This window comes from Protopterus annectens, chromosome 15.part0, assembly GCF_019279795.1.
Source record: "Protopterus annectens isolate FY-2018-M chromosome 15.part0, PAN1.0, whole genome shotgun sequence".
NCBI lineage: Eukaryota > Metazoa > Chordata > Ceratodontiformes > Protopteridae > Protopterus > Protopterus annectens.
In genome coordinates this window covers 111,143,150-111,170,564 of record NC_056749.1, presented here as the reverse complement: position 1 = coordinate 111,170,564, position 27,415 = coordinate 111,143,150, and the positions used below count along the sequence as shown (strand labels likewise).

General features: G+C 37.9%; 1 protein-coding gene across 3 annotated transcripts in view; it reads right to left on the bottom strand.

The window, feature by feature from the left end:
• Window positions 1–27,415, bottom strand: part of LOC122789976 (diacylglycerol kinase delta-like) — a 1,345,205-nt gene that overhangs the window by 267,254 nt on the left and 1,050,536 nt on the right. For all 3 annotated transcript variants that reach the window (XM_044057484.1, XM_044057483.1, XM_044057482.1), the window contains exon 4: window positions 7,125–7,229. In XM_044057484.1, the coding sequence (XP_043913419.1) occupies window positions 7,125–7,229 (105 nt within the window). The remainder of the gene's footprint in view (window positions 1–7,124; window positions 7,230–27,415) is intronic.

The window sequence follows — 27,415 nt, the reverse complement described above, 5'->3', positions numbered from 1 at the left end:
ATAAATAAGATATTTAACCTAGATAAGAAATTGTTTCCCAAATAATTAGAATTTTTAATAAGTATCAATAATAATACAATGAAAAATAAATCATATTTGTCAGAAATTGATACATTTTTTAAATTAGATTTCACATATTTAGACAATTCATATTGGAACTATTCCTCAAAAGTTAATAATGACGACATTTCTGAAGAATACAAGAAAATAACATTAGAATCTACAGATAAAGCCACATCTTCATTATAATGGAAAGTTTCCACTTGGAAATTCTTACACAGAGCTTTTGTCACTCCTAACAAAATTACAATTACATGTAAATCAAACAGAATTAAATGCTGGAGATGTGATACTGAAATAATAGCTGATTGGCTGCATATTGAATATGATTGTGAAGTCATCACCCTTTTTGGGGAGATATTAATAACTTCATTCAAGTTCTATGGTCAGATAGATGTAATATTTCTAAATGTTTAGTTTTATTTAATGCTCCATTTCCTGAGATAATTTCAAAAACCCAAGTGCCTCTTCTTTATTCTATTCTTGCTATAGCCACAAACATAATTACTAAAAGTTGCAAAAGTAAAGTTACCCCCTCTAGTGTTGAATTTATTAGTATGGCACAATCTGTTTGCAGTAGTGAACTGCATACTATAAAGATCAGAACTTCTTATATTACACATTCATATAACTACACATACATGTAAATCTTGTCTTAAACTTAAAGGCTTGCTTGACAAATAATTGTTGTTGATAAGTATAATGCAGATGTATTGATCAGCTGTGGACCTATGTAAATAGTTATTTGTTTGCTTTATACTTGATTTGTTTACCTATAGTTTTAAAACCAAATAAAAAAAAGAAAGATCATCTGAAACAGATCATACCTTAGGGATATTTGAAAGGAAGCTTTGAAAGTGCATGCAGTATTGGAGAAAGAAGTTAATTCCACAACATAGTAGCTGAGGTCAGAAGGTAAAAGACTGCCTACCGAATGTCTGTAAATGGAGGTTGGTGAAAACTATCAGCTCCTTGCCTGTGGATCTAAGAGGCCTCATATAAGTAGGGCTGTAGAAGCTCTTTTAATTATTCAGATTCAGATGGGTAGGGTCCTGCAGGTTAAAGTAGTCCTGGTGACCACTACCAGCCAGTACAAATTCTACCATATATATGTGTACCACCACCAGTATTTATTTATTTATTTGATATTTGTTTACTGGGATAGTACGACTGAGCTAATGCCCTTTTTCAGTGGAGGTCCGAGGAGAAAAGCTCCACAGTACAATAAGCAGTAAAACACAATAAAGATTGAAGTAAAAATACAGTAAAAAGATTGAAGTAGAAATAAAATAAAAATAAGCAAAAAGACATTGCAAAAAATTGAAGCAGAATACAATAAAATACAATAAAAATATATACAATGATGTCCAAATTGTAGTACAAGACTAAGAAATCTGTAAAAGAGACACACACACACACACACACACACACACATATATATATATATATATATATATATATATGGGTCTACTTCACATCATTTCACCGAGAACAAATCACCTAATTTTCAAAATACTGAAAATTCATTTGACTGAATTTCATTTCACTGAATTGTAAGCCATAGACGTGATGTGGGTTTCCATTCACCTTTGACTTGTATGTGATAAAAACAATTTCTGTAACTTACAGTGCTGATTATCAGAATACCGATAGTCATGTAGAAAGTGGTGTTGTACTGCCTTTAAATGTGGGTATGTCTCTTTACATTTGTATGGGAAGTATCTAAAATAATATGGCGGATGTTTTGTGCAGTCCCAGCAGTAGTGGCAGCATGTAGAGTACTGTAAGCCAATTAAAAGATATATGCCCTTTTCCCCACTGTAGTACGATCCTGGAGTTAGTATATATAATTAGGGGGGTGTGGGGGGCACAGCCCCCAACTTCGTTTGGTTTTATATTGTCTGGCTTCTAAGAGGGTAAGTAAGTAGTTTTTAAGTTCTGGAAAGAGGTAATCATTAGTGTTGTGAGTGTGTTTGTTTATGGTTTCTCATTTAGTCTTTTGAAATTTAGCATTGAAAGCTTTCGGTGAGATGAGATTCGGTGAAATGAGTTGCCAGTATTTTGAAATTTAGGTGATTTGGTCTCAGTGAAATGAAAGTCGGTGAAATGGGATTTCAGTGATGTGAAGCAGACTCATATATATATATATATATATATATATATATATATATATATATATATATATATATATATATATATATATATTTATATATATAAAATGAGTGCCAGTAAAATATCTAGACCAAGTAATTTTACTGCTGCTAAAGTCATGCCAGATTCTTCTTTTCAAAGTCTGAGGAAAAGGACATTCTAGTAATCAAGTAATCAAGACATGAGGATAGAACGATATGGATCACCAGCTAACTCTGGTGATGAAATAAATTACTTCCAACAGTTTTTTTCATATTCTTTCCATTCCTAAAAACAAATAGTTCATAGGTTCATAGGTTCATACTAGGCTATCTGCCCGAGGGCATTTACAAGCCTAGCCCATAGTTTTGTGGCTTACGCCACCCCTTTAGTATGGGGAACTATACCCATTATTTTGCTGTGCCTCTGTCGAGCAGTGACACTGAGGTAATCCCTGGGGTATATCTGCGATCTCCCATCCATTGGTCAAGATTTCTCTTGAACAAGGCCAGCGAGGTGCTCTGCCTCACATATACCGGGATTTTGTTCCACAGCATAGGGAGTCTTTGGGTGATGAATCTATCCCTCCAGCACGTCCTATTAATAGCCGTGTCGAGGTTTAAGTCTCCCGCCCTTGTGGCTCTGACAGATCTAGATTTTTTGAGGTGAAGCATATTCATCAAATCTGGGTTTGACATGGCCTTGTATGTTAGGCAAAGGTCACCTCTGAGCAGGCGGTAAGCGACTGAATAGAGTTGAAGTTCTTTCAGTCGGGCAGCATAGGACAGATGTTTGAGACCCTTTATCCTTTTGGTGAGGAACTTTTGTGGCCTCTCAAGCTGCTGCAGGTGTCGGGTTAGATACATTCCAAATGGGGCATTGTACTCAATCATTGGTCTGATGAGTGATGAGTATAGGGAGACTATGACCTCCCTTGATCTAGATGAGAATCCCTTCATGATAAGGTGGGCAATGTAGAAGGTCTTCCTAACTACTTTGGCTACATGGGTGTCGAATGACAGACTACTATCAACTTGGGTCCCCAGGTCCCTGATAACTTCTTCTGTGCTCAGTGGATTGCCACCTATTTGGTAGCTAGGGGTAACCTTGTTTTTCCCGAAGGGTATGACTATGCATTTTGGCATTTAACTTTAGGCCATGGCTCTGGCACCAGTTATCCGCTTCTGTGAGACCCTTCTGAAGGATATCTGTGTCAGATGTGTTTTCTACTATGGCCCAGTTTGCAGTCATCTGCAAACTTTGTCAGCCATAACCCTCCTGTGTTTGCTTGTACTTCGGAAAAGTAGATGCCAAACAAGAGTGGGCCCAGGACTGAGCCCTGTGGTACACCACTTGTGACAGGCTTTGAGTCTGGCATGGCGCCAGCAACTCTGACCCTGTGGGTTCTGTCACTCAGCCAGTTTGCAACCCATCTTGTGATGTATGGGTTAACATTTAAGCTGATGAGTTTTTCAATGATACCCGAGTGGGGTATTGTATCGAAGGCCTTCGCCAGATCGAGGTAGGCTGTATGGACTGCCTTTCCCTCATCAATGGCTTTGGTGACTGTTTCGAAAAAGTCAACCAAGTTTAGAAGGCATGATCTGCCTTTGACAAAGCCAAACTGGGATGGATCCAAAGTCTGCAAATTCCCTATGTCTTTATTTATGAGGTCCATTATGATCCTCTCCATGGCTTTACAGATAAGGCTTGTCAAGCTAATGGGCCGGTAATTTCCAGGGTCGGTGGAGGCACCGCCTTTGTGAAGTGGGACCACAGTTGCAGTGCGCCACTCCCTGGGTACATATCCAGAGGTAAGACTATGATTAAACAGCTGTCCTAGCTGTGGGTTTAATTCCTCGTTGAGTTCGTGGAGCACACAGCCGGGGACACCATCAGGTCCCATGGATGCTGTGTTTTTTGCTTTGGAGAGAGCAGTTCTCACTTGGGCGTTGGAGATGTTTGGGGGGCTGCAATCGCTTGGTATAGATATCTCTCCTTTTGGGGGGGAGGGGGGGAGAAGTTTGCACTGAACCTGTCAGCCAGTATGTTGGCAATGTCTGTAGGATCAGTCTAGTAGTGGTTGATCCCCCACTATTTTAGAAACTTCATTATCCACCTTCATTATATTCCAGTGTTTTTCCAAAATCCTTCTTACCTCCCAACTGTGTACCCCGTACTGTAATACACAGGCTTTACCATAATTGGTCTTTTCATTAGACCTCTTAATGTTACCTATGACCGGAATGTCGGGTCCCCTCACTTCTTTCTTACCTAATAGGGGTTTAAATTTCTTACCCCATTCACTTTTAACATACCTAGTGACGTCATCTACCATATCAATAGGATATCCCCTATTTAAAAAATAAGTCCCTATTTTTCGTAACTCACAATCAACATCATTGATGTTAGATGTCATCCTAGCCACCCTAATACACTGACCCTTAATAATATTTCTTTTTTGGATCATAGGGTGGCTACTATTGTACTGAAGGTATGAGTTACTGAACGTGTCTTTCCTATATAAATTTGATTTGAATGTACCCTTCTCCATAGTAATTCTGGTGTCTAAATATGGTATAGAATATTTGTCTACTCCAAATGTGAACTTTAAAAAATCACTACACGTATTCAAATAACTCTTAAAACTGTCAAGTTCTTCTTTGTTCCCTTCCATATAACAAAAATGTCGTCCAAAAAACGCAGGTAACATCCAATGCGTCTGACCCATCCAGTATTCAAACTAAATTCTTCTTCCCAGTCTGTAAGGAACAGGTTGGCAAACATGGGGGATCAACCACTATTTGTTTTTAGGAATGGAAAGAATATGAAAAAACTGTTGGAAACAAAAACCAAACCCCTAGGTACTGTGAACAGAGGGACACAGAAATGTGGGACCTGTAGGCAGTGCAAGTACATCATTAATTCACCCACAATTACACTTGACGACATGAATAGAACTAGAATACAGTTCCAAAAGGGGAATTGTAGGTCTAAGCATCTGGTTTATCTAGCGAAATGTACCAAATGCCCAAGTTTTTATGTGGGCAAGACTACCAGATGCTTAAGAAAGAGAATATATGATCATGAGTACAGCATCAAAAAGGGTGATGATAAAAATGCACTAAGGAAACATTTGAGGGACAACAAGGAGTGTATCGGGTTCCAGTTCGGGATATTGGAATTGGTCAAGGTCAACCCCACGGGAGGTGACATCAAAGGGATGGTGGGGGAGAGGGAAGTGAGATGGCAGATCAGACTGAATGCATCTGCTCCCCCAGGTATAAATGAATATCTGTCAATCAAGCCCATTCTTGAAGCTGACATTAAATAGCATGAGGATGGGGATTTTAAAAAGTATTCTTTAAGGGCTCATAATGTTTTTTAATCTTTGGTCAGTTAAACATACACACTTACATTTTTATAACATTATGGTATGTATATGTTATTCAGTGTGCAAGTAATAATACTATTATGAATTTTATATATATCATCATATGGAAGTAGTTTTTATTAAGTATTTCAGGATGTTCAGAATGTAGACATATTTATTGCACTAGCACTTTTAAAGTTAATTGGGATGTAATTTATGTGATAGCTAGGATGTATAAAAGGACCAATGAATTTTTGTTCAGTGTTCTGATGAAGTCTAGTTAGATGAAAGCGCTCAACCAACCTGTTGGAAGTGATTTTATGTCAATAAAATATTTGGAAAAGTAGTGAAGAGGTTCATCTTTTTCGTGTTGGTGCTTACATAGTTCGTGCTGGTGCTTATACTGTTTGGAGCAGGAGTATCTATCATCTATTATTTATTTGGTTGACTGTTCCGTAGTTCACTTATTATTTTACTAAGCAATATCACATCAAAAGTTAACAATATCATATGAAATGAAGTGGGGGGCTTCACCCCCCCCACACCACCCGTTGTGGGGGACCCCCCCCAACTATATATTCTAACTCCAGGGTCGCACTACAGTGGGGAAGGGGGCATATTCCATTTTCTTGCTAATAATACTCGTCAGTCAATGAAGTGTCGGGCAAATGATGTGTCAGGCAAATGAAATTTCAGTAATTTGGTCTCAGGCAAATGGGTGTCAGGCAAATGGGAGTTAGGTCAAAAGAAGTAGACCTATATATATATATATATATATATATATATATATATATATATATATATATATATATATATATAGTTCCTTTCTGTCTTACGAAACATGTACTATTGGACTTCTACTATTGAACATATGTAAATGAGCAATTACTATGCATTTGTGTACAATTGGATTTATACTATGGAACATATGTAAGTGAGCAATTACTATGTATATACGTCTTATTTGAAATGTATTTCATGGATTTGTGCTTCCTTTCACTATCTATCTGTATTTTTCTGGAGCTTTTCTCCCCAGGACTCCATTGAAAATGGGCCCCAGCAGCCCAATGGACTATCCTGGCAAACAAACTGCAAATAAATAAATAATTAAATAAAAGGCAAGTGACATGATGGATGGTCATTGGCATGGACCAGCATCTCCTTTGCCTTTTTTTGGGTTAAGCTTGTGTTGTCTGTTTTTCATTGTTTGAAGTATCGGCAGTGTTCAAATGTAATGAATAAGGACACTGGTTCCTGAGAGAAACAAAAGTACAGGTGGATGAAACTGGAAGAACATTAAGAGTTAAAACCTCTACTTGAGTCACTTGCAGCATATACCTTAATGAATTTTAATTGAAAAGTAACTGCCTATAATTCATATCCATATAATGTGCTCCCTTTGAAATGAATGCTGTTGGACATGGCCATTTCCTACAGAAAAGAGGATAAAAGACCTGCTTTTACACATTTCTAAGTTAACCCCCACAGTTATCAAAAGCCCTAGATCTAGTGACATACCTGTACACAAATTGCAAACCAGCCACGTCAGACTATTGCTTACCTCATAGTTCTCACTCTTCTGGGCAGACTTCAAAGATGTAATCCAGTCCTCCATTTCCTTCCGGCTTTCCGCACACAGGATTAGCCGCCTAAATGGTGTAATTACCTGAGAAAGGAAATGCCATATGAAGACACTTGTGTGAATATTTAATTACCTGAGAAAGGAAACACCATATGAAGACACTTGTGTAAACACTTAATTACCTGAGAAAGAAAACGCCATATGAAAACACTTGTGTGAACACTTAATTACCTGAGAAAGAAAACGCCATGTGAAGACACTTCTGTAAACATTTAAGTCATTGGTTATCAATGGGGCAAGAATTAGGTTACAGAAAATGGTCATTACATACTGGCCATTTGTATACTTTGTTGTATTATATGCAGCAATATACTAGCATATGCCATTAATGAACCATAAACATTACTTCCTGTTGGAGTTTACACTCCCAGTGCTTTGGCACTGGCATTTACTTTTTCCCTTTTTGAATTCAGACATCTTTTAAATTTTTTGCCAAGTACATTCTTTGCTAACTTCTAGCACCACTTATTCTCAAAGTGCAGTACACTGCAGTACACACTGCTTAACAGTTAGATGCTAATGGGCATGTTGCATTTTAATTGGTTAACATCACAGTAAAAAACTTCTGCCATAACGTACCCCAAATGTATGCAACTCTACATGAGGGATCTACACTGTAAATTTTACCAGAAAACTTAATGTCAAAAGGATGGCATAAAATGAGCCTCAATGACAGTCATACAAATATGGGGAGGGGGGGGCCATAAAACACAAATGAAAGTAACTTTTCAGTGTCACAGTTTTAATTATCTCGTGTCCATGATTAAAATACATGCCTCTGCTATGGTTCACTGAATTAAACTCTGCAAAGAACCAACTTGTCAAGTACAACTATTCTGGAATTCAAGACAACGAAAAAATATTAAATGTGTTCTTGTAAGAAGCAAGCCCCCTGCTCTACATGTGGTGGTCAAGCTTCCAACAAACATAGACTTGCAAATACCAACTCCATGTTCACAACAATACAAAAAATGGAAATCTCTGAAAACAAGGAATTACTACCAGTGCACACATAGAAACCACACAGATAGAAATTTCCAGTGGAATACTGTGATTGGATTTCCTATCGAATACACTGATCGTGGAGTGCAACACTGTCAAGTTGAACAGGACAAGGAGGAATCTTCTCAAATTCACACTCACTGAAATGCAGGGTACCCCAAAAATTCACTAAGTGCTCTTTCACAACTTAGCATTAATACTGAGAGAAATATTGACAATTATTTGTTCATAGGTTCAGTTGTGCATACTAGGCTATTGACCCCTAGGGCTCTTAGGAGCTTAGCTGTCACCACAAATGTGACCCACAAATTTGATTTATATTGGGGTGGTTCATTACTGCCTCTGTCTGTCAGAGACATAGGCACCTGACCAGGGTTTTATGTCTGATTATCCATCAACTGGTCAAAAGTGCACTTAAGTAGGGTTAGGGAGGAACTCTGCTTAACATGGATGGGAAGCCTCTTCCAGAGTAAGGGAATTATCTGAGAAACACATCTCTCTCTCCAACATGTCCTATTTACAGCAGATATAAAAAGTGTACACACCCCTGTTAAAATGCCAGGTTTTTGTGATATAAAAAAAATGAGACCACAATAAATCATTTCAAAACATTTCCCAGCTTTAATGTGACCTATAAATCTCTACAATTCAATTGAAAAATAAACAAATCTGTTAGGAGAAAAATATAAAAAATAAAAAATGTATAGTAAGCTGTTGCATAAGTGTGCTCACCCTTAAACTACTACTTTGTTGAAGCACCTTTTGATTTAATTACAGCATTCATTCACCTTGGGTAGGAGTCTATCAGCATGGCACATCTTGACTTGGCAATATTTGCCCACTCTTCCTTGCAAAAGTGCTCCAAATCTGTCAGATTGCAAGGGCATCTCTTGTGCACAGTCTTCTTCAGGTCACCCCACACATTTTCTATTAGATTTAGGTCTGGGCTTTGGCAGGGCCATTCCAAAACTTTAATTTTATTCTGGTGAAGCCATTCTTTTGTTGATTTGGATGCATGCTTGGAGTCATTGTTGTGTTGAAAGGTGAAATTCCTCTTCATCTTCAGCTTTCTAGCAGATGTCTGAAGATTTTGGGCCAAAAGTGACTGGTATTTGGAACCGTTAATAATTGCCTCCACCTTGACTAAAGCCCCAGTTCTAGCTGAAGAAAAGCAACCCCAAAGCATGATACTGCAACCACCATGCTTCACCATGGGGATGATGTTCTTTTGGTGATGCGAAGTGTTGTTTTTGCACCAAACGTACCTTTTGAAATTGTGGCCAAAAAGTTCAACCTTGGTCTCATCAGACTATAACACATTTTCCCACATGCTTTTGGGAGACAATGTATTGTTTTGCAAATTTTAGCCAGGTCTGGATGTTTTTCTGTGTAAGAAAAGGCTTCCGTCTTGCAACCCTACCCCATTAGCCAGCCATATGGAGAATACAGGATTGTTGTCACATGTAGTACACAACCAGTACTTGCCAGAAATTCCTGCACCTCCTTCAGTGTTGCTATAGGTCTCTTGCAGCCTTCCTGACCAGTTTTGATCTTGTCTTTTCAACAATTCTGGAGGGACATCCAGTTCTTTGAAATGTCACTGTTGTCCCATATTCTCTCCACTTTTTGATGACTGTTTTCCTTATGTTCCATGGTATATCCAATGCTATGGAAACTTTATTGTACCCTTCTCCTGACTGATACCTTTCAACAATGGGATCCCTTTGATGCTTTGTAAGCTCTCTGTGAACCATGGCTTTTGCTGTAGCAGGCAACTCAGTAATGATTAAAATCCTACTAGAACAGCTGAACTTTATTTGGGGTTAATCAGAGTCTCTTTAATTGATGGCGGGTGTGTACCCAAGAAGACCGAATGTTGTAATTAAAGCAAAAGCTGCTTCAACAAAGTTTAAGGGTGTGCACACTCATGCAACCAGCTTATTGTACTTTTTTATATTTTTCCCCTAACAGATTTGTTTGTTTTTCAATTGAATTGTGCAGGTTATAGGTCAAATTAAAGGTGGGAAAAGTTTTGAAATGATTTATTGTGGTCTCATTTTTTTATATCACAAAAACCTGGCATTTTAACAGGGGTGTGTACACTTTTTATATCCACTGTATGTAGCAAGCAATCTTCTGATCTAGTAGTTCTGATGCTGTTTGTTTTGCTGATGTGCAAAAGGTCCATCAAAACAAGGTCCAGAGATGGCTTGTACACAAGGCAAAGATCACCTCTGATTAGCCTATATAATTCAGAGTAAGGAGACAGGGCTTTGTGGTGATCAACATAGGGCATTGTGTTTACTCCATGTATTTGTTTTGTAAGAGTCCTTTGTAGACATTCATGTTGCTGCATGTGTCTGGTCAGACAAATACTGAAAGGGACATTATACTCTGTGATGGGCCTGATGAGGGCTGACAACAGTGATGCAATGACCTCTTTGGACCTAGGTACCATTCCCTTACTTATAAGTTAAGCAACCCAGAAGGATTTTCTTACAACCTTGAACACATGTGAGTTGAAGTGAATCTTACCTGGGGTAGCTGACTTCTCAAGAGGTATCATAACACATTTTCTAGCATTACGTTTTAAGCCATGGCATAGGCATCAAGCATTTGTCTGTCTTAGACCTTCCTGAAGGGTGTTCTCATCTTGGAGGGATTGAATGACTGCTCCCAGCTTGCAATCTTCTGTAAACTTGGTCATCCAGCTGCCTTTCACATTGGCTTTGATCTCCCAGAAGTAGATACCAAAGAGGAGTGGGCTTAGCACAGAGGCCTGCGGTTCTTCACTGGTGACCAGCCTCTTTGTGGAGGTGGTCTCAGTGATCATAAACTTTTGGGTCCTATCTGTAAGCCAGCTAGCTATCCAGCGTGTTATAAAGGGATTCATGCCTACTTCTGTAAGTTTGTTGACAATGCCCGAGTTGTGTATTGCATCAAACGTTTTAGCCAGATATAGGCAGGCAGTATGCATCGCTTTCCTCTTGCGCATTGCTTTAGTGACTTCTTCAAAGACGTCTGCCAGATTCAGTAAGCATGACCTTCCTTTGACAAAGCCAAACCGAGATGGCTCTAGTGTCTGGAGGTCTCCTATGTTCTTGTTGATAATTTCCATGATAATGCTTTCCATGGCTTTGCAAAAAAGACTAGTTTGTCTAATTGGTCTATAGTTTCCTGGATCTGTTGAAGATCATGCATGTTTTAAGACTATAGTTAAAAAAGGACTCCAGGGGTCCTGATAAGTCATACTGTAGACTGTTCAGGAATCACCCAGGATGTTATCAGAGACTTGGCATTAATGAGTTAGCCAGTACATGTTTCCTAATTATAGTTGGAGGGGTTATATTTGAGGGTATTTCTTGGAGGATGGTTTGGGTTGGAGGGAGGGGGTAAAGTTGGAACTGAATTTGTCTACTCATAGGTTTGCTATGTCACCAGGTTCTGTGAATGTAGCACCATTAGCCACCAATTCAGTACATTGCTGTGTGCTGCCCTTGAGGTTTCTGACATAGCTGAAGAAGGCTTTATGGTTATATTTCACATAGGAGGCTATCTTAACATCAGACTTGGGTTTGTTTGACTTCTTGCTTGCCTACTTAGTTGGATGACAGAGTTTTTATCTTTATGGGAATTACCCTTCCCGATTTTTGCTGTCATTTTTTCCTTTTGTTGTGTATCCTGTTGAATTTGAGAAGCCACCAGGATTGTTTGTTTCTAGGGCTAATTATGGACTTACTTCTGGCAGGTACAGCAGCCTTTATGCAGCCATTGACATGGTTGTACAGAGTTTCTGTGAGCAATTCAGTGTAGGATGCTTTATTCTCTGGGTTTGGAGGGGCACTGAATTTTGACAAGTCCAAGGCATAATTTGCCTTGGAAGAATTCAAAACTGTTACTGGTTTTACAGAGCAGATTGTGATTTAGAATGAGACTGGTTTATGGTCGGACCTTACCAGGGAGGGCTAAACAGTGTGTGTGTGTGTGTGTGTGTGTGTGTGTGTGTGTGTGTGTGTGTGTGTGTGTGTGTGTGTGTGTGTGTGTGTGTGTGTGTGTGTGTGTGTGTGTGTGTGTGTGTGTGTGTGTGTGTGTGTGTGGTTAGGGGAGTTTGTATTAATGAAGTCCAAGAAATTATGTGGCAGCAGATTTCAGTCCATGTAGGTGTAGGATTCCCGGTCTAGAGAGGGGTGTTGGCTGGTAAGTGTCCCCAGTAGGTTTAAGTATGCATTGTGAGTTTCTTGGGACATGGAAAGTGACCTACAGCTGGCTGTGATATGGTATGGGATTTTGTCTGTGCTGACCTGCACATGGAGGAACTCCAGCACATCATCCTGTTTGACAACAGTAGAGGTATGAAGCACCACACTGTAGAACAAACCAAACCTCACACCACAAGTTCCAGGCCAGATGAATTCACTCAGTTTAGTACACAGACTGATTTATTACAATAAAAAAATAACTTTTGCAGTTACAGCAAAACTTCAAACTCTAACATTAAGAGTGAGTAACACTTCTGTGGCGCCTCGGCTTTCAGAAAAGCCTTTTCAGAGTACATCTTTCTGCTGGTAAGCATACACTTAACTACATGCATTTAATCAATTAAATAATCATCCAATTAAGAATCACTAAAAAATCCAACTAAAAAGGTTAACTTTTAATATTCTTTTTAACCTTCTTACATTAAATGCTTCCAAGAGAATTCCCTATTCAAATCTCTTGGAAACATTGTATCATATTTTAAGATAAATATTGCTTCCTTCCTTCGGATGGCCTAATGGTTAAGGTGTTTGCCTTACAAACACAAGGTGCAGGGTTTGTGTCTCACAATGGATAATTGGCTAGGCTTAAAATGGCTTGCAAGGGCAGTTAGCTTAGTACTAACCTATGAACCATAAATCAAATGTTCCTTAATTTTTTCATCTGTACTAAATGTAGTATTCACTTGTTCCAAAACAGTTGCCTGTAACCCCTGTGGGTCTCCATTATGGTGTTCCTTAAAGTGCATAGCTACAGGACTCCGAAATCTTTGCTTCTTGATGTGCCTTATGTGCTCTTTTAATCTTGCAGCAAAGCTTCTCTTGCTCTGGCCAATATAACATAACCCACAAGGACATTTTAAACTGTACAGAATCTTTTCACTACTGCAAGTGAAGCTGCCTCTTCTATCAACATTGTTTTCCATCAATTCTTTCAAAACTATCAACTATGTGTTTGCATACTGTGCAATTATCACATGGAAAAGTTCCATAACTCACTGCATTTTCTATATTTTTTGGTCTCTCAAATTTTCCATGTACTAACATGTCCTTAAGACTCCTGCCTCTTTTATATGAAAAACAACTTAACATTTTTAGGCAGGATTTTTCTTTCTGTATATAAGACCAGTAATACCCATTTTCTCTAAAATGTTAGAAGGATTAGAATACTTAGACACAAAATATAACTCACTTTCTTTTTCTCTACATTCTTTTTCTGCATTATTATGTTCTGTGCTTTATTCACTTTATTCATTACTTTATTATACCCCAACCATACTTTCTCTGGCTCATAGCCCCTTTCTATAAACATGTTAGCTGTATTTTGAACTTCCTTCTCACATTCCTTCCTGTCACTGCACAAACATTTAACCCTGACCATTTCCCCATAAGGAATGGAAGAAATAGTGTGTGTGTGTGTGTGTGTGTGTGTGTGTGTGTGTGTGTGTGTGTGTGTGTGAGTGTGTGTGTGTGTGTGTGTGTGTGTGTGTGTGTGTGTGTGTGTGTGTGTGTGTGTGTGTGTGTGTGTGTGTGTGTGTGTGTGTGTGTGTGTGTGTGTGTGTGTGTGTGTGTGTGTGTGTGTGTGTGTGTGTGTGTGTGTGTGTGTGTGTGTGTGTGTGTGTGTGTGTGAGTGTGTGTGTGTGTGTGGAGGGGGGGGTGGTGGTGGTGGTGACAACTAGTTCCATGCAACATAAAGCTTGGTTGTCCAATTTTTCTAACTATTTTAGTTTTAAGTTCACCATCTTCTTGCCCTTCTATTGTAATATCCAGCCAATTTACTGTCTTTCCTTTTTGTAACCCATCAAATTTGATGTCAAACCTGTTCACTTGCAGTTCTTGAACAAACTTTTCCACTTCTCCATAGCCCCCCCTTGCAAACAAAAATCAAATCATCACTGTATCTGTAAAAATGAACAACATGTTTTCTAAAAAATGTAATTCCTATACACATATAGATTTTCATAGAGACTCATAAATAAATTAGCATATGTGGGGGCAAAAGCTGCTCCCATAGCTGTCTCACACTTCTGATGATACAGAGAGGCATCAAATTCAAATATATTATTTTCCGAACAGAACAATGTCAGTTGTATAATATACTGTGTACTGGGGCTTTTCCCCAGAGTCTATAGCTTCTATGCCATCACTGTTTTATACTAGTGTATAGGCTGACTACATCTATCACTATAAAAAACATGTTCTTCTGACATACTATCTTCTTTACTTTATCCAGAAAATCAAAACTGTCTTTGATATATGAAGGTAGTTGTAACATCTTTTTTAACAAAAATTGATGCAAAAAACATCCCAAATTATGGGTTACATAATTGCAGGCAGATACAATGGAACGACCTGGAGGGTTAACCTTGCTTTTATGTATTTTACGCACACAAAAGAACTTTGCCAACTCACTGCTTTTATTTAAAAACTTATTTTAGCATCTTCATGACTGAAATAATTTAGTCTAACCCCTTTATCCCTACAGTAGAGGTATGTTTGTTAGTGATGTATATCGGCACCCCTCTACCTTTAACCCTAGTCTGTGCAGCTACTGGTCTACAAGTATGGAAGGCATTACAACCATGCACTGCCGGGGTTCACTCTGCCGCTTTAAACCATGTCTCAGTAACTGCACAAATGTCTATATTCTCAAGTGTGAGGAGGGCTTGGAGGTTGTGTAATTTGTTTTGTTTTTTTATTTAGACTCCTGGCATTGCGAAATAACAACTTGAAGTTCAGTTGAGATGATTTTGCCAAGTCAGTAGGTTTGTCAATTTGGCATTGTCTAAAAAAAAGCACTGTGGGAGTGGATGAATTCCTAGCTATTATTTGAAAGCCTAGAGGGTAGAGGCACATACCATCCTTGGCACAGTAATCTGTCCTGTTAACCATTTCCTCCCAAGTCAAATATTGAATAACCTCAGAATGACAGAAAGACAGCCAATTGTTAAAATCTATCAACTATTGGTCATATTGTGGCATCATCCTCGGTGATGGTAATATTCTGCTCAATGCTTTGCTCATACCAGCCTGAGACATATAGTCTGAAAGCGCCATAATGTCTCTCTTGATATAGACCAGGGAGATATGCCTCAGGTCATTTACACCTTCGTGAACAATGATGAAATCATACTGATACCTGTGGTGTAATGACTTCAGTGCATGGTTGATGTGGCAGACCCTGGCACCAGATAAACAACTAAACGTTATCTTCTCATTGTTCAGCTTGGTTAGAAGGGCATCAGCATGTCTTACAATGGAATCCCCTATGATCAGAGTCCTGGGAAGTGCATTTGTTTGCCTTAGGGGCTTAGTGTTTTTTTTAACACCTTTACTGAATTATCACATTTGACATACGCAAATTTACATTCATATAAAAGTAATCAAACTATATTAAAATAACCAACATTATACTTTACATATATTGCTATATATCATATAACCTAAGCAAACAAATTATTCAATTCCTGTCCTTTCTTTTAACAAGAAACATCTTTATTAAAGCATCACTTATGACATAGGCAACTTAGTGTTTGGGGCTCAGTTGAGAGTGACTGCATGTCTGGTGTTAGGTGTTATTTTTTCTGACTGATTTTGGTCTTGCTGAAGCATAGCTTTAACAAAGGACAGTCTAAGCAATCTTTGTTGTTTAGGAATATTGTTTTAAGTGCCTCAGCATATGTTACTTTATGTGTCTGTTGTGTGCTATGTGAAGTGGGTGCTGTGTGCCTGTTTCCAACAACCGGATGTGTGCTTGTATGAGAGAGTATGGCCTCTAGTGCCATTCCATATGTACACCTCTCACAAACTGTGTCTGTTTGTTTAAGGATTAAGTGGTTGTTGGTAAACATGACGCAATTGCTTCATTGTCTCAAGATGTCCATATCTACCTAACTGTTTAGAGAGAAGTTAGGAAATTACATATCCATACTGCCCAGTCCTTTGATTGGTGCGCTAAAAGTGGTGGTATATTTTGGTTAGAACACTGTTAAGGATGTTTTGCTGGTGCAGAATAATAAGGGTGCTTTAATGGGGAAGATTATGCCAAACAGTACTAAATTCTACTAACTTTAATGTTTATACAGTACTGAATTCTACTAAATCTATACGTATTGCCATTCAAAGTCCAACTAGTTGTTTTTCTGTGCTCAAAGTATTTGCTTTACATTTACTGCTTTACAGGGTAGTTTTATGCACCATTCTATAATGAAAATTTGCTTTCTAGATTGGATCTATGGAAAACAATGGATGGGAAGAGTAATTAAAAAGCTTATACAGCAGACAATAGCAATGAAAGAAGGGAGGGACTTTGGAAATCAGATTACTATAAGGGACATGGCCAGAAACACAGCCTTATAAAACTAAGACAGGCAAACGATGGAAGGGTTGAGAAACAAAATGGAGGAAGAAGCAGGCTGACTAGAGAGGGACCCAATCAAATAGAGCCAGTATTATTGGGATGGGGCAGGCGCAAAAAACGGAAACAGAAAGGCACTGAAATGCAACTTCAGGCAGGTAAATGATAAGCGGAATATAAAACTGTACGAAAAAAACTGGAGTATCAACAACTGTAAAAGCACACAAGCACAAGTCCTGGGTGCAGAACCCCCACCCCAAAAAAAATCTCACTACTGAATTCTACTACAGTTTAACATACCAAAAATTTACCAGTAACACTTTAGGGAAAAAATGCAATAATAAATGACTAAATAAGACTGAAATCTGGCAGTAATCCACATTTCTGCCATAATTGTAAATGAAACTACAAGACTAAGGCCCCAGAACACAGTGAACACTGCAATATTTTGGCTAAAACATGAAAAAGGCAGAAAAGTACAAAGAAGTATCACCACACAGGTCACTATAACTGCAACTTAAATATTTAAGCAGAATTGAAATAAACATTTTTTTTCATTTTCCTTTTTGATGAAAATCTTGTTACTTAAAGTTCAGACTTTGTACACCTCTCCAGGTTTTACATAACAGACCCTGGGTGGAGGAAGCTCTGTGCTGGATACAGCTGGCTAGCAGAATTGAAATAACAGCTTTTTTTTCTCTTTCCTTTTTGTATCCCTAAAAATGATTCTGCTCTGTTTTTTTAGCTACTTTACAAATAAGGCATGTAGGCAGACCAAAGACTGATGTGACTATATAAATGTTTATCAAATGTTACACAGATGTAGCCAAACGTGTACACACATAAGCACACATACTACGTGTTTGGTTTATTACATTTCTTGTCACATGAGATATTTGGTGAGGGAGGCAAATTACAGTTATTTATTCTTTTTTGGTCATCGGATTAGTCCTACTAGACTAGTAGTCTCTTTTCAGGGGAGACCCGAGGTGGCATTTATGCTACTAGAAGTAATTTGGCCAGGGCATTCGGGAACTTCCCCTACTTGTCATTGTAGCGAGTGGGGCCTATTGTGGAAGAGTACTTCCTGTTTCCGTTCCAGGTGCAGAGGCAGCCTGGAGAAACAAGGAGATAGAGAGAGAAGGAGATGATGGAGTGGAGAAAGAAACACAGGAGAAAGCAAATATCAAGACCGGAGAATGTATGCAGGATTCTGAAAAAAATGTTTCAAAGAAACCTGTTTGATGGAGATGAGTCAGCAAATAACAGATGCATAATTACAACCATCCAGTAGAAAGGGTTGTGGGATGATTTACTTAAAGAAATAGTGGTGCAGAGTGAGCCAGAAAACTAAGGAGATGTTTCTTGGGAGGACATTATTCAGAAAATACAAAAGGAGGGTGGAGAGACAATCCTGAACAGTGGTGAGATGGAAAAGAAAACATACGCAAAGAAAGTAAAAGATATCAGAAGTGGAGTATCAGAAAAGAAGGCAAAAGAATATGAAAAACAGCTATGTGGTAAGGATTAAAAGTAAAGAAGACAAAGAAATGGACAGGTATGAAGTGTGGGATTATTTAATAGCTCCTTTGGGTGAAAAAGCACGAGGCAAGATAATTTATTCTTATTAACAAAGATATTTTGTGACATTATACTTGAGACTGTTTTTTCAATGGAAAATTTCTTGGAGAATATGAAAAAAAGAAAGACTGCAACCCATGGAATCTTTATGTGATAAAAGCATTTAACAAGGAAACAAAAATAACATTCATGTACAATTTTGAACAGAGGTACAAAGACAGACTTTGAAAGGACATTTGAAAACTTTATGTAAAGCAGTACTGGACACTGCAAAAGTTTATGACAAAATAATTTATGGACTGATGGCTGGAACTGTAATATTGTGTTAAAAATACAAAGATTAAAAAATATACAGATACCAATCATGATAAATGTGGAGGGGAATAAGAGTGTTGTAAAATATTGGGGACAACCCTAAACAATTTTTTTTGTGGAAAAGAAGGGCATTTGATAAGCAACTATAACAAAAGAAAATGCTATATTTGTGGGGAAATGGGACATGATGCAAAAAATGTCAACTGGAATGTTATAAATATAACAAATTGGACATTTATAGATGGATTGCAAAAATGGAAACAAGAGTAACGAAAAAAAAGAAAAAGAAGAAAATGGACAAAGACAAGTCATTTCAGAAGTAGTAGAAATAGAAGAAAAAATAGGTGAGAAAAAATAACAAAGAGGACATGCAAGAAGGTTCTCAAATAAGTGACGAAGAAGACATAAATTTGGAGGTAGTATAACAAAAAAAGAGTTATTTTGGTAAAAGGTAAAAGACAGAAAAATAAAATTTACAGGAATAAGTACAAAAGAAAAAATAAAGGAAATTGATGAAAAAGAATTATTGGGGTTGGTATGATGGTTAAGGAGTTTGAGTCACAAACACAAGGTACAGTGTTTGATTTTCACATTTGGGAAGGAAATTGGCAAGGCTTAGAATGGCCTCTTAAGAAAGCTAGTTTAGTAATTAGCTATGAACTTATGAAACCATGAATCTACAAACGGAAAATTAAAAATTTAGAGTCCTTTCTGTAAATGTGAATAGTATTAAAAATATATCTGCTCTGAACTGTCCCTCAACTAAAGAGACCTGCTAAGGTTACTATCTCTAAATTCTCTCTGTTTGCAACACAGTTTTTGCTAACCTGGGTCTACAGCACTATTAGGTAACCCCAAATACTGAACCAACTCCCTAAAACTCTAATACATTGGCTAAATCAAAGTAGCTATCCCTAAAGAATAACGGATGCTTTAAACAAGTATTTCCCCTATATTATGCATTAAATTGCAAGCAAAAAAAGAAAAAGTGTTACCAACCCCTCAATTGCCAAAGGTACACTTTAAGCAGTAAAATAAAACATAAAAAGCCTTACTATAAATCCTTTACTATAAAATCCCAGTGTACTTACCTATATTTGCAGGCTCTAAGATCCTTGTGTCTGGTTAAGCCCTACTCCGCTCGCCCTCGCTGTGCTCGGGCTCGCTCCACAGCTCTCCCTGCCCCCAATTCCCACCCACCCCCAGTGCTGCTAACTTTATAGCCACAAAACCACATCCCTCCTATCTGATCCAAATCCAATCAGTATTGTATTCCTCATTTTAACCCACCCCCTCACCTACTCCCTCCATTTCCTATCCATCCACCAAATCCTAGTGACATTATAATAACTACATTAACTCTGCCTCTTACTATGTCACCATCCAAAACAATGTCACTACTTTCTCTGCTATCCCTTATGTTAATTAATTAATTAATTAATTAATTAATTAATTAATTAATTTTATTTTATATTTGTTGACCGGGCTACTCTAGCTGGATACATGTCCATTTTCAGTAGAGGCCCGGGGAGAAAATCTCCAAGTAAAAACTTATACAATTAATCTAAAAGTTGTGACATGTATTATAAAAACAGGAAGCGTTACAAAATTTTTTTTTTCAGATTATAATAGTCATAGTTATTACATATATGCAAATTTTTATGCAATAATATAAAATGGTGAGACTATGAAGGGAAGATAATAGAGGGTATAGTTTAGAAAGAAAAGTAGTAACAGGAGAAAAGTTAGTCAGGGTTAGTACAGGAGCATAGCCAGTGTTTATTGAGATATAGTTTTAGATTCCTTTTAAAAAGTAAAAGAGAAGTCTGTGATGTGATTTCAGAGGGTAGTTTGTTCCATAGTTTTCCAACGGAGTTAGAGAACAAGGATTCACCTGCAAAGTTGTTGGATTTGGTAGTTTTGATCAGCAGTTTGTTTGAGGAGCGTAGATTCTTGAGATTATTGTAGGGTGTTATGAGGCTAGAAAATATAGGTGTGTTGTTGGGTTGTAACAAGGTCTTGTGGGCTATTGTGAGCTGCTGCAATTGAAGTTGGTTAAGAAATTCTAGCCAGTCTAGTTGTTTTAGGTTCAAACAGTGACGGGTTCTAAATGGAGAACCTGTGGCAAATCTAGCAATATTATTATAGGACGTAGCTAGTTTGTTGAGGTTATTTTTAGAGATTGGTATATATAGGAGACGCATAGAGTAGAGTGGAGATTAGGTGGGTTCTGGCTATAGCGGTTCTAGCTAGTGGTGTAAGAAAGGGTTTGATTCTATAAAGGGATCCTAGTTTTTTGTTAACTATTTTTATTGTGGTGTTAATGTGAGTATCAAAGTTAAGGTGGTTGTCAGTTGTTATTCCTAAGAGTTTAGTGGTTGGGTCAGGAGAGATAAGAGTTCCATTGTTAGATGTAAGAGTGAAATGTAAAGGGGTAGACTTACGGGTTGGTGTAAAGAGTAAGAGTTTAGTTTTTTGGGGATTTAAGAGAAGGCAGCGGTGTGAGAACCATTGTTCTACAGAGTTGAAAGCTTTTTGGGTAATAGACTGCAGTTTAGTTTGAGAAGTGGCTGAGCAGATAATAGTAGAGTCATCTGCATATTGAATACAAGTGGTGTGTGGAATAGCTGATTGCAGGTCATTAATATAAATGGAAAATACGAGTGGGCCTAATATGGAGCCCTGGGGGGACCCCGAGGGAGATAGGAAGGAGATTAGATAGTTTATTTTGCCAGAGAACAGCCTGCTGTCGGTTTTCTAGGTAGGATGTAAACTAGTTCACAGACATAGGATCGAGTGAAAGAGATTTTAGTATAAATAGGAGGAGTTGGTGATTAACCATGTCGAACGTTTTAGATATATCAATAAATAGTGCAGAGGACAGAATATTGTTATTGCGGAATTTGTTTATACAGTTTGTGAAGGATAGCAAGGCTGTGATGGTACTGTGGGAAGGTCTAAATCCGTGTTGACAGTTGGCGAGTAGGTTGTTATGGAGTAGGTAGTTAAGTAGTTGGTTATGGATACACTTTTCCATAATTTTTGCAAGAGGGGATAGTAGTGCTATGGGACGAAAGTTAGAGAAGTCATTGGAGTTCCCACCTTTATGTAGTGGGATGATATGAGAAATTTTCCAGATGGATGGGATAGTTCCTTCAGTTACGGTTCTATTTATTAGAATGGAAATGGGATAGGCAATAGCTTTAGCTCCTTTTTGCAGGAATTCTGCTGGGAGTTTGTCAGCTGAGGGGGTGGTAGGTTTTAATTTCTGGAGAAGGGAGCAGGTAAAGGAAGTAGATACAGGTTGTAACTTAAATGATGGGGGTGGGTTTGTAGTAGAAGTAGGCAGGTTAGAGGTATCAGAAGATAGGTGGGTAGCAAGAGTTTGGATGGTGTCTGTGAAGAAAGCATTAAAGGCATTAGCTGTTTGTAAGGGATTCTCATGGTTAGAGCCTTGTGGGTTAGGTGTGAAAGTTTGGCCTGGGTTTCGAATTTTGTTAATGCTAGACCAAACTTTACGAGGTTCTTTGTGGGAGGTTTGCTGTAATTGGTGATAAAAGTTCTTTTTGTCTAACAGGATGGCTTTTTTGTATTATTTCTGTTTTCCCTAAAGGTTTGGTGATCAATGGAATTCTTAGTGTTACGCCATTTTGACCAGGACTTGTTTCTAAGATGGATTTTTTGCATAGTATTATTGGTGAGCCAAGGGGCAGGTTTAGCTTTATTTCTAATAGAACGTAATGGGGCATGGTGGTCAAGGATAGTTAAGAATGTAGAATTGAAGTATTCAACTGCTTCATCTAGAGGGAGAGATTTTAATGGTGACCAATTGCATTGTTTAAGTTCCATTTGGAAACGTTCTGGGTTGAATTGCTTTTTAGAGCGTACTGTTCTGAAAGTGTTAGGGAAGGTTAAGTTGCTTTTATGTCTAATAATATAAGTTAGTGAATGGTCACTTAGGTCATCAGGAAGGGTTCCTCCTATATAGGTTTGTTGAGGAGTATTAAGTATCCAGTCCAAGGTACTTTCTTTGTTGTTGAGTCTGTTAGTTCTTGTAGGGGAGTTAATAGTTTGTGAGAAGCCATATAAGTTGATATGGGTGGTAGGCTTTGTACTATTGCAGGAATTCCAATCGATATTAAAGTCCCCTAGGACTATGGTTTCTTGTGGAAGATTGGTAGCTAGCCAGTTAAGGATATACTCAAGTGTACTAACGTTATTACCTGGTGGAAGATAAATACAGGTGATATTTATGGCTTTATGAGCGCTGACCTGAAGTTTAGAGATGATTATTTCAGTACTATTGTCCAAAGGAAGGTTAAGATTTGCAGTGCTGACTTGCAGTTCTGCTTTATAGAGCATTGCTAACCCTCCTCCCTTTTTAGCTGTACAGTCCAGTCTAATGATATCGTAACCAGGTGGGGTGATTTCATTGTTTTTAATGGTAGGTTTTAGCCATGTTTCAGATAAACATAGGATGTCAAATAGGTGGACATCTAGGAGGGCATGAACTTGTGTGATTTTATTGCAAATACTACGTATATTAAGATGTGCTATGGAGAGTGAGTTGGGAGGTTCCATATCTCCTCTCCACTTATGAAAATCAGTATTACCTAGGATTTCATTAGCCAAAATGTCAAACCACCACCCCAGTTGTATCAAATATGGCAGGTCACCCAATAATTAGTCCTATATCCAACTCCTTAACCACAAAATACCATCAGCCTATTAAATCTAGATACATCAGCTCAAAATCCAACATTATCAAAAATTAATAAACAAATTCCTAAAGCTTACTGTAAACTTACAATATAACCTCATAATGGATACAGATATTCATCCAAACCATGGCCCATCCACTCTAGATAGCTCAACCTCATATGTTAATAATCCTACCAAAACACTATCTATAAATAGGTCCCCCAACTCCCTCCTGGTCTGCCATCTAAATATTAGAAGCATAAACAATAAAGTACATAACTAACATGCCCTCTTACAAGTCCATTCCCCTGATATACTGTGTCTAACTGAAACCTGCTAAAGCCATCAGTTTCAGATAATGAACTTTTACCACCTGGGTATAATATACTTAGACTTGACCGCACTACTAGGAAGGGAGGAGGGTTAGCTGTACTCTTCAAATCTACACTAAATGTTATTTTAGACCCCATACAATCACCCCAGGTCAATAATGCAGAAATACTTTCTACTAAATTTCAGATTAGTAAAAACAAATGCATAATTATTGTATGCATGTACATTCCCCCAGGGAATAATACCAATAGCCTGGAAGATATCCTCCACTGGTTAGCTAGTACCTATCCACAAGAAACCATAATACTTGGTTATTTTAACATTGATTGGAACATATGCTCCTCACAATCTCCTACCACCCATGTAAATCTGCATGGATTCACACAGGTCATATCCACCTCTACCAGGATAGGTAAACTTAATCACAAAGAAAGTGTACCAGACTGGATACCAATCAATAGCCACTCCCAAATGTATATGTCAGGGATCATCCCTGACGACCTCAGTGATCACTTTCTTACCTTTATTTGTAAACACAAAGTCAATAATTCCCATCAGCCCACCTACAGAATAGTAAGAAATAATAAGTGCTTTAATCCTATCAAGTTTCAGGACAAACTCAAATCATGTAATTGGTCTGCCCTAAAATACTTGCCCTGGATGAAGCCATTGTTACTTTAGCAATAAATTACTCTCCATCCTCGATTCTCATGCTCCTGCTCGGTCCTTTAGGACCAAAACAAAAATTGCACCATGGCTCTCTAAAGATATCAAATCAAAAATCACATTCAGAAATAAGGCATGGGCTACATGGTGTGCTACTAAAGCCCCTCTAGATCAAATTAAATTTTGGCACTTAAGGAATGAGACAAAAAGATCCATTTTACTAGATTAAAAAAAACTACTACTTCCATCTCCAGCAGGGAAATCAAAATAACCCTCAAAAGTTCTGCGCAGGTATAAATAAACTACTGCACCCAGGACAAACCACCACTCCACCTCCCTCAGCCTCTACTGATAAACTACCAGAGGATATGGCTAACACCTTCAATAGTTTCTTCACCGAGACTATCCAGGCCCTGGCTAGCCAGTTACCTCTGAACTCCTCTAACATACAGGATGCCATTCCCTGTACCCAGCTCTCCTTTAACTTCCAACCAGTCTCTACATCTTTCATTTGTACCCTAATCAAAAAGTTAAAACCTACTACCCTATCTGCTGATCTTCTCCCTGCTGAGTATCTGCAAAAAGCTGCAGATCCCATAGCATACCCCATATCCATTCTAATTAATCGTACCATATCAGAAGCTACAGTCCCCTCTATCTGTAAAATATCTCATGTCATACCACTCCATAAAGGTGGTAGCTCTACTGAACTGTCTAATTTTAAACCCACAGTTTTCTTGTTACCACTGGCTAAAATTATGGAAAAGTGCATCCATTAACAGTTTCTGCACTATCTAATCCAGAACAACCTACTGGCTAACTCTCAGCATGGTTTCAGGCAACATCATAGTACCACCACAGCCCTCCTCACCTTCTCCAATGCTATAAACTATAACAGGAACAATAACAAATTATCCTCAGACCTTTTCTTGGATCTCTCAAAGGCTTTTGATATGGTTAACCACCATCTACTCATCCACACCCTGAAAACAATGTCTTTAGGCAATCACTCTCTCCAATAGTTTCAATCTTATCTGTGTAATAGACAACAAGCCGTCCTATGGCAGAACAAACTATCCAACCTCCTACCCATCAGCCTAGGTGTCCCCCCAGGGGTCTATTCTGGGACCTCTTCTGTCTTCCATTATCATTAATGACCTTCACACTGTCATCCCAAAAGCAAACTGCATTCAATATGCGGACGACTCCACGTTGATCTGCTCTGCCACCTCCCAGCTAGATTTGCAAACAATAACTCAGAGTACTTTTAACTTGGTTGAAAATTGTCTTTCTGATCATTGTCTGATTTTAAATCCCAGCAAAACAAAGCTACTACTTTTCTCCCCCACTCAAAGGTCCCCGTTGTTATCCTTCTCCATTAAGTCTAATAATGGTACCATAATCTCCCCAAATGTCCACACAAAACTCCTAGGTGTTATCGTAGACAGCAATCTTAAATTTGATGTGCATGTCAATAAAACTATCAAAACCATTAATAAAAAACTTGGCTCGCTATATAGGATTATGCCATTCCTAACCCCACCTGCTAGAACTGCCATTGCCCACGCCCATCTACTCTCTACCCTTTCCTATGCCTCCCTTTTACTAACCAACTTAAACAAAACTGAACTTAACAAACTCTCTAGCTGCTATAATCACATAGCTAGATTTGCCACTGGCCTGCCCTATAGAACACATAACTGTAAAAACCTAAATAATTTTGGATGGCTAGAACTATCCAGGCTAATTCAGTATAACCAACTTATAGTGACTCATAAAGTACTTAACCAACCTGAAAATACATGTGCACTAAAAAACATTATCTACCCCCACTCCAATCTCAGACCACTTCGCTCATTGAATAGACTGGTAGTACAAACTATCAAATCCAACAACTCAGCCGGTGACTCCTTGTTCACCAACTCTGTTGGCAAAACTTGGAACTCACTGCCTGCCGACATTACCCTAGAGACTATTCTATCTCAATTCAAGAAAAGTCTCAAGCAGTATTTCAAGTCTCAGTGGCTATGTCCTTGCTCCAAGCCAGACTAAATCTTTAGTTATACTTGTGCACCAATACTATTTTAACTGGAACTTATTTGTGAGATTGTATAACTTATACTCCTCAACAGAGTCTGTAAACTGTGTTTAATTTGTATTATGTTATGTTTGCTTTTGTAACTACCTTTGGAACTTTTCTCCCTGGACCTCCTCTGAAAATGAACATGTATGCAGTTGGACTATCCCGGTCAACAAATGTAAAATAAATAAATATAGCAAGAAGAATAGGAATTTTGGATTGGGGTAATACATGTGATGTAGATGTAATTATATTAAAAGACACAACATTTTTAACAAATGAAGAAAGATTACAAACGGAGAAACTATGGGGAGTAAAGATAATCTGGAATTTGGGAAATGAGAGATGGAATAGTTGTATTCTGTTGAAAAAAGTAACGCTAAGACTTTGGAATATATATAGTGATAAATATGAATATTATAATAACAAAATTTTAGTGATGATTTAAGTGGCAAGCATAAAAAAAAGGAAATTATATAAAAACAATATTAGAAGTTATAAGCTAGGGAAAGTTAAAACTTTGGGACACAAATTCATAGACTTACAAAAGGGGTATGTATAGAACTGAAATAGATTATTTTTTATTGTCAGAAGATTTAGTTATAGGAAAAGGGAGGTAGTTAAAACAGGATTTTCTGATCATCTTGAATGTGGCTAGATATAAAGGAAAAAAGGAATATCTAAAAATAGCTAAAGGAAAAGGGATAAATCAAAATGCATGGAAGGAAGAAGGAAAAATTAGTAGCACAGTTATGGAAAGATCATATGATTATAAGAACATTTTATAAAAATTGGTCTGAATGGTGGATGATATTTAAGGGAAATATTAAAAAGTGTTTTTTATAGTGGCAATGATGTAAGAAAAGTAGAAAAAGAAAAGTATAAAAGAACATGTAATGATGCAGTGGGAGGTTTAGAA